The 8,281-nt window shown below is 51.5% G+C and overlaps 1 protein-coding gene across 1 annotated transcript in view; it reads left to right on the top strand.

The window, feature by feature from the left end:
• The window catches only part of LOC147110124 (potassium-transporting ATPase alpha chain 1-like), a 39,531-nt gene extending 35,521 nt beyond the window's left edge, over window positions 1–4,010 (top strand). The window contains exons 11-12 of the mRNA XM_086004056.1: window positions 2,122–2,213; window positions 3,255–4,010. Of these exons, the coding sequence (XP_085860182.1) occupies window positions 2,122–2,213; window positions 3,255–3,283 (121 nt within the window). The 3' untranslated portion in view covers window positions 3,284–4,010. The remainder of the gene's footprint in view (window positions 1–2,121; window positions 2,214–3,254) is intronic.
• Window positions 4,011–8,281: the final 4,271 nt, after the last annotated feature.

Raw genomic sequence — 8,281 nt, forward strand, 5'->3', positions numbered from 1 at the left:
CCCTATCTCTGTAACCTCCTCCATCTCCTACAACCCTCCCTATCTCTGTAACCTCCTCCAGCCCCCTACAACCCTCCCTATCTCTGTAACCTCCTCCAGCCCCCTACAACCCTCCCTATCTGAGTAACCTCCTCCAGCCACTACAACCCTCCCAGATCTCTGTAACCTCCTCCAGCCCCCAACAACCCTCCCTATCTCTGTAACCTGCTCCAGCCCCTACAACCCTCCGTATCTCTGTAACCTCCTCCAGCCCCTACAACCCTCCCTATCTCTGTAACCTCCTCCAGCCCCTACTACCCTCCCTATCTCTGTAACCTCCTCCAGCCCCTACAACCCTCCCTATCTCTGTAACCTACTCCAGCCCCTACAACCCTCCCTATCTCTGTAACCTCCTCCAGCCCCCTACAACCCTCCCTATCTGTGTAACCTCCTCCAGCCACTACAACCCTCCCAGATCTCTGTAACCTCCTCCAGCCCCCAACAACCCTCCCTATCTCTGTAACCTGCTCCAGCCCCTACAACCCTCCGTATCTCTGTAACCTCCTCCAGCCCCTACAACCCTCCCTATCTCTGTAACCTCCTCCAGCCCCTACAACCCTCCCTATCTCTGTAACCTCCTCCAGCCCCCTACAACCCTCCCTATCTCTGTAACCTCCTCCAGCCCCTACAACCCTCCCTATCTCTGTAACCTCCTCCAGCCCCTACAATCCTCCCTATCTCTGTAACCTCCTCCAGCCCCCTACAATCCTCCCTATCTCTGTAACCTCCTCCAGCCCCTACAACCCTCCCTATCTCTGTAACCTCCTCCAGCCCCTACTACCCTCCCTATCTCTGTAACCTCCTCCAGCCACTTCAACCCTCCCTATCTCTGTAACCTCCTCCAGCCCCCAACAGCCCTCCCTATCTCTGTAACCTCCTCCAGCCCCTACAACCCTCCCTATCTCTGTAACCTCCTCCATCCCCTACAACCCTCCCTATCTCTGTAACCTCCTCCAGCCCCTACAACCCTCCCTATCTCTGTAACCTCCTCCAGCCCTCCCTATCTCTGTAACCTCCTCCAGCCCCAACAACCCTCCCTATTTCTGTAACCTCCTCCAGCCCCTACAACCCTCCCTATCTCTGTAACCTCCTCCAGCCCCTACAACCCTCCCTATCTCTGTAACCTCCTCCAGCCCCCCCTCTGTAACCTCCTCCAGCCCCTACAGCCCTCCCTATCTCTGTAACCTCCTCCAGCCCCTACAACACTCCCTGTCTGTAACCTCCTCCAGCCCCCTACAACTGTCCCTATCTCTGTAACCTCCTCCAGCCCCCTACAACCCTCCCTACCTCTGTAACCTCCTCCAGCCCCCTACAACCCTCCCTATCTCTGTAACCTCCTTCAACCCCCTACAACCCTCCCTATCTCTGTAACCTCCTCCAGCCCTCTACAACCCTCCCTATCTCTGTAACCTCCTCCAGCCCCTACAACCCTCCCTATCTCTGTAACCTCCTCCAGCCCTCTACAACCCTCCCTATCTCTGTAACCTCCTCCAGCCCCCTACAACCCTCCCTATCTCTGTAACCTCCTCCTTAGGTGACTCGTTGTCAAATCTTGTTTTGTAACGCTCCTGTGAAGCACCCTGGGACGTTTCACTACGTTAAAGACGCTGTATAAATGGAAGTTGTTGTTATAACGTGCCTTCTCATGTCTCTCAAAGATCTTCAAGCGCTTCACACACCAGGTAGCGGTTCAGCGGCTGATGCGATATCAGCAAAGGCGGCCACCATTTTGTACACAGCAAGATCCCACAACCAGCACCGAATGACCAGCTGGTCTGGTTTTTTTCCCTCCCCCAAGTGGTGTTGGCCCGGGAGACCGGGAAGAACACTTAAAACAGCGGCATGAAGGAGGGAGGGTGGGGGTCGCTGAAAATCCACCCGCGTCGCTAAGAGAGGCCGAGGGGCTCCCTGTATTTCAGGCTTTACTCGTAAGGGCAGCACTCCCCAGGATACCGCAAGGCCGTGTTGGCGTTCGAGCTCCGGGGGGTGGGGGAGGGGGGGGCTGGGAGGTAAAACTGCTCCCGTCAGGGACAGGGTGAGGTGGAGAGACCAGCGCACTAACCTGGGCTTCATTCTCTACAGGGGTCAATGGTGGTTCGTCCCCATTCCTTTCGGCATCTTAATCTTCGTGTACGATGAGATCAGAAAGCTTGGAGTGCGCAGAAATCCCGGAAGTGAGTATTAAAGAAGTGGCAACCGGTTCCTCTCGGTAACTCGACACTGTCCCGTCAAACACTCCCAGGGCAGGTACAGCACGGGTTAGATACAGTGTAAAGCTCCCTCTACACTGTCCCATCAAACACTCCCAGGACAGGTACAGCACGGGTTAGATACAGAGTAAAGCTCCCTCTGCACTATCCCATCAAACACTCCCAGGGCAGGTACAGCACGGGTTAGATACAGAGTGAAGCTCCTTCTACACTGTCCCATCAAACACTCCCAGGGCAGGTACAGCACGGGTTAGATACAGAGTAAAGCTCCCTCTACACTATCCCATCAAACACTCCCAGGGCAGGTACAGCACGGGTTAGATACAGAGTGAAGCTCCCTCTACACTGTCCCATCAAACACTCCCAGGGCAGGTACAGCACGGGTTAGATACAGAGTAAAGCTCCCTCTACACTGTCCCATCAAACACTCCCAGGGCAGGTACAGCACGGGTTAGATACAGAGTAAAGCTCCCTCTACACTGTCCCATCAAACACTCCCAGGGCAGGTGCAGCACGGGTTAGATACAGAGTAAAGCTCCCTCTGCACTGCCCCATCAAACACTCCCAGGGCAGGTGCAGCACGGGTTAGATACAGAGTAAAGCTCCCTCTACACTGTCCCCATCAAACACTCCCACGGCAGGTACAGCACGGGTTAGATACAGAGTAAAGCTCCCTCTACACTGTCCCATCAAACACTCCCAGGGCAGGTACAGCACGGGTTAGATACAGAGTAAAGCTCCCTCTACACTGTCCCATCAAACACTCCCAGGGCAGGTACAGCACGGGTTAGATACAGAGTAAAGCTCCCTCTACACTGTCCCATCAAACACTCCCGGGGCAGGTACAGCACGGGTTAGATACAGAGTAAAGCTCCCTCTACACTGTCCCATCAAACACTCCCAGGGCAGGTACAGCATGGGTTAGATACAGAGTAAAGCTCACTCTGTGCTGGATGTTTCAGCGTGTGTCTATTTGTAATTCATTCTCTCTTCCTTTGTCTGTAGGTTGGTGGGACAAGGAACTCTATTACTGAAAGCATCATCCCGCAAGACTCACTTATCTCGTCATGATTTAACAGCATCATTAGTCCATGTTTTTGTGCGATGAGATTCGAACCTTATATTTGTTTTGTTCTTTACTTTCAATGTCGTGATGGTCATCGCTCGTAGAATCATAGAAATTTATGGCAGCAAAGGAGGCCGTTCGGCCCCTCGTGTCTGTGCCGGCTGTGTGAAGTTATTTATAAAATATCTATTAATTATTAACCGTGCCTTTGGCGCTATCGGGTGTCGCTCCCTGTGTCAATGATAAAGTAGTTTTTCCCCCCCAGTGTTGAGTGAACAACACGGTCCAGAACAACACTTCCTCTGGCCTCTCCCTGGTACCGAGCCCCCAGCCACTCACCGAGCAGGAAAGGCCCAGGCTTCGTTCTCGGCCTAGTGACGAGTCCGCCCGATCCGAGCTGGGGCGGGTTTTAGGGCTTCGATAACTGACCTCAATACTGGAGATTGCACGGGGGGTGGTGGTGGGTATCCTGTTCCTGCGAGTCCCGACAGAAGCCCCCGCTGTCGAAAGTCTGGCACACGCACGGGGCGCCTCTGACGAGGGAAACCCGCGCCCCAGCGAGGTTCAGCGCCCTCGGGAGAGGAAGGGGCCAGCATTGGCGGGCTCCGATTGTAACAGGCGGGCGGCGTCGGAAACAGCGTCTCTGTAACGGATGATCCAGATTGTGAACTTTTAATTAAACGTTTTGGACCGACTGCTTGCCCTTCGAGTGTCACTTGAGTTCGTGCTCGCAAACTCCGAATAGGAACACGACAGTCTGTTGGACATCACGCCGCTCTCGCGCACGCACGCACGCCCGCACTCTCCCTTCTGAACCCCAAAGGGTCAAGGGATATGTACGTTGGGAACCGCACAGCACAGGAAGGGCCCACGCTCCATCACCGGCCCGTGCTGAGATAACTGGCGGCTGCCCGGGCCGATACAGAAACATAGAATAATAGGAGCAGGAGGAGGCCATTCGAGCCTGCTCCGCCATCTCCCCCTCTGGTTCTTTTACCGATTATCTTCAATCTGTGTCCTCTGGTTACCGACCCTCCTGCCACTGGAAACAGTTTCTCCTTATTTACTCCATCAAAACCCCTCCTGATTTTGAACGCCTCTATTAAATCTCCTCTTAACCTTCTCTGCTCTAAGGAGAACAACCCCAGCTACACAGAAAAATAGGAGCAGGAGTCGGCCCTTTGAGCCTGCTCCACCATTCAGTATGATCATGGCTGATCCTCTATCTCAATACCATATTCCCACTCTCTCCCCATACCCCTTGATGCCTTTTGTGTCTAGAAATCTATCTATCTCCTTCTTAAATATATTCAGTGACTTGGCCTCCACAACCTTCTGTGGTAGAGAATTCCACAGGTTCACCACCCTCTGAGTGAAGAAATTTCTCCTCATCTCAGTCCTAAATGTCCTACCCCGTGTCCTGAGACTGTGACCCCTCGTTCTAGACCCCCCCAGCCAGGGGAAACATCCTCCCTGCATCCAGTCTGTCTAGTCCTGTCAGAATTTTATACGTTTCAATGAGATCCCCCTCATTCTTCTAAACTCTAGTGAATACAGGCCTAGTCGGCCCAATCTCTCCTCATACGACAGTTCTGCCATCCCAGGAATCAGTCTGGTGAACCTTCGCTGCACGCCCTCTATGGCAAGTATATCCTGTCTTAGGTAAGGCGACCAAAACTGCACACAGTACTCCAGGTGTGGTCTCACCAAGGCCCTATACAACTGTAGGAAGACATCCTTGCTCCTGTACTCAAATCCTCTTGCAATGAAGGCCAACATAAGAAATAGGAGCAGGAGTCGGCCCTTCGAGCCTGCTCCGCCATTCAATGAGATCATGGCTGATCTTCTGCCTCAACTCCATTCACCGGCCCTATCGTCATATCCCTTGATGCCCTTACTAGTCAGAAGTCTATCGACTTCTGTTTTGAATATACCCAACGACTGAGCCTCCACAGCCCTCTGGGGTAGAGAATTCCAAAGATTCACTACCCTCTGTGTGAAGAAATTCCTCCTCATCTCAGTCCTGAATGGCCTAACCTTTATCCTGAGGCTGTGGCCCCTGGTTCTAGACTCCCCAGCCAAGGGAAACATTCTCCCAGCATCCATCCTATCAACCGCTGTAATAATTTTGTATGCTTCAATGAGATCCCCTCTCATTCTTCCGAATTCAAGAGAATACAGGCCTAGTTTACTCAATCTCTTCTCATACGACAGTCCCGCCATCCCAGGAATCAATCTCGTGAACCTTCGTTGCACTCCCTCTATGGCAAGTATATCCTTCCTTGGGTAAGGAGACCAAAATTGTACACAGTACTCCAGGTGTGGTCTCACCAAGGCCCTATATAATTGGAGTAAGACTTCTTTACTCCTGTACTCAAATCCTCTTGTAATGAAGGCCAGCAAACCATTTGCCTTCCTAATGGCTTGCTGCACCTGTACATTCACTATCAGTGACTCATGTACAAGGACACCCAGGTCCCTTTGTACATCAGCATTCCCCAATCTTTCACCATTTAAATAATACTCTACCTTTCTGTTTTTACGACTGAAATGGATAACTTCACATTTATCCACGTTATACTGCATCTGCCATGTATTTGCCCGCTCACTCAACTTGTCTAAATCGCCTTGAAGCCTCTTTGCATCCTCCTCACAACTCACAATCCCACCTAGTTTCGTGTCGTCAGCAAACTTGGAAATATTACATTTGGTTCCCTCATCCAAATCATTGGTATATATTGTGAATAGAAACATAGAAGATAGGAGCAGGAGGAGGCCATTCGGCCCCTCGAGCCTGCTCCGCCATTCAATGAGATCATGGCTGATCATCCAAACTCAGTACCCTGTCCCTGCCTTCTCCCCATATCCCTTGATCCCTTTAGCCTTAAGAAATATATCCAACTCTTTCTTGAATATATTTAATGAATTGGCCTCAACTGCCTTCTGTGGTAGAGAATTCCACAGGTTCACCGCTCTCTGGGTGAAGAAATTCCTCCTCTCAGTCCTAAATGGCTTACCCCTTATCCTTAGACCGTGACCCCTGGTTCTGGACTCCCCGACCATCGGGAACATCCTTCCTGCATCTAGTCTGTCCAGTCCTGTTAGAATTTTATAAGTTTCGATGAGATCCCCTCTCATTCTTCTAAACTCCAGCGAGTATAAGCCCAATCGACACAATCTCTCCTCGTACGTCATTCCTGCCATCCCAGGTATCAGCCTGGTGAATCTTCGCTGAACTCCTTCCATGGCAAGAACATCCTTCCTCAGATAAGGCGACCAAAACTGCACACAATACTCAAGATGTGGTATAGCTTGAGAATAGCCGGGGCCCAAGCACTGATCCCTGCGGTACCCCACTAGTCACCGCCTGCCACCCCGAAAAAGACCCATTTATTCCTACTCTGTTTCCTGTCTGTTAACCAATTTTCAATCCATGCCAGTATATTACCCCCAATCCCATGTGCTTTAATTTTGCACATTAACCTCTTATGTGGGACTTTATCAAAGGCCTTCTGAAAATCCAAATACACCACATCTACTGGTTCTTCTTTATCTATTCTACCAGTTACATATAGAGGACACTGCAGCCCTGGGTTAGGGAGGAGGGAAAAACTCAGCCAGGTTCCTGCTCCTGACGCCTACCCGGTGTCTCCAGGTGGGGAGTACGTTTGGGTGTTGGGCGAAGACAGGATCAGATACAGTTAGGCGGAGAGGCTGGAGAATCTGGGGTTGTTCTCACAGAATCACAGAAACCCCACAGTGCAGATAGAGGCCATTTCGGCCCATCGAGCCTGCACTGACACATAGCCCACCTGATCCCCGTAACCCCTACACCAACACATATCCCACCCTATCCCCGTAACCCCACGTATTTAATCCCCCTAACACTAAGGGTCAATTTATCATAGCCAATCATCCTAACCCGCACATCTTTGGACTGTGGGAGGAAACCGGAGGAAACCCACGCAAACACGGGGAGAATGTGCAAACTCCACACAGACAGTCGCCCGAGGCCGGATTCGAACTCGGGTCCCTGGCGCTGTGAGGCAACAGTGCTAACCACTATGCCACCGTCCTCCTAGGAGCAGAGGAGGCCAAGAGGCTTAAGACACTGGTTAGGCCGCAGCTAGAGTACTGCGTGCACACACCACATTACAGGAAGGATGTGATTGCACTGGAGAAGTTGCAGAGGAGATTTACGAGGATGTTGCCAGGACTGGAGAGTTTCAGCGATGAGGAAAGATTGGAGAGGCTGGGGTTTTTTTCTTTGGAACAGAGGAAGCTGAGGGGAGATTTAATTGAGGTGTATAAAATGATGAGGGGCCCAGATAGAGTGGACAGGAAGGACCGTTTCCCTTAGCAGAGGGGTCAAAGATTTAAAGTCATTGCTCGGAGGATTAGAGGGGAGTTGAGGAGAACTTTCTTCACCCAGAGGGTGGTGGGGGTCTGGAACTCACTGCCTGAAAGGGTGGTCGAGGCAGGAACCCTCATCACATTTAAAAAGTACTTGGATATGCCCTTGAAGTGCCGTAACCTGCAGGGCTACGGACCGAGAGCTGGAAAGTGGGATTAGGCTGGATCGTTCTTTGTCGGCCGGCACGGACACGATGGGCCGAATGGCCTCCTTCTGTGGGATAAATTTCTCTGATTCTATGAAGAGGAGATTTAATAGAGGTGTTCAAAATCATGAGGGGTTTTGATGGAGTAAATAAGGAGAAACTGTTTCCAGTGGCAGGAGGGTCGGTAACCAGAGGACACAGATTGAAGATAATCGGTAAAAGAACCAGAGGGGGAGATGAGGAGAATTGTTTTTACGCAGCGAGTTGTTGTGATCTGGAACGCGCTGCCTGAAAGGGCGGTGGGAGCAGATTCAATAGTAACTTTCAAAAGGGGAATTGGAGAAATACTTGAAGGGGAAAAATTCACAGGGCTGTGGGGAAAGAGCAGGGGGGATGGGACTAATTGG

The sequence above is a fragment of the Somniosus microcephalus genome, chromosome 12 (genome assembly GCF_052327205.1).
Source record: "Somniosus microcephalus isolate GS21.2 chromosome 12, FLI_Smic_1.0, whole genome shotgun sequence".
NCBI lineage: Eukaryota > Metazoa > Chordata > Chondrichthyes > Squaliformes > Somniosidae > Somniosus > Somniosus microcephalus.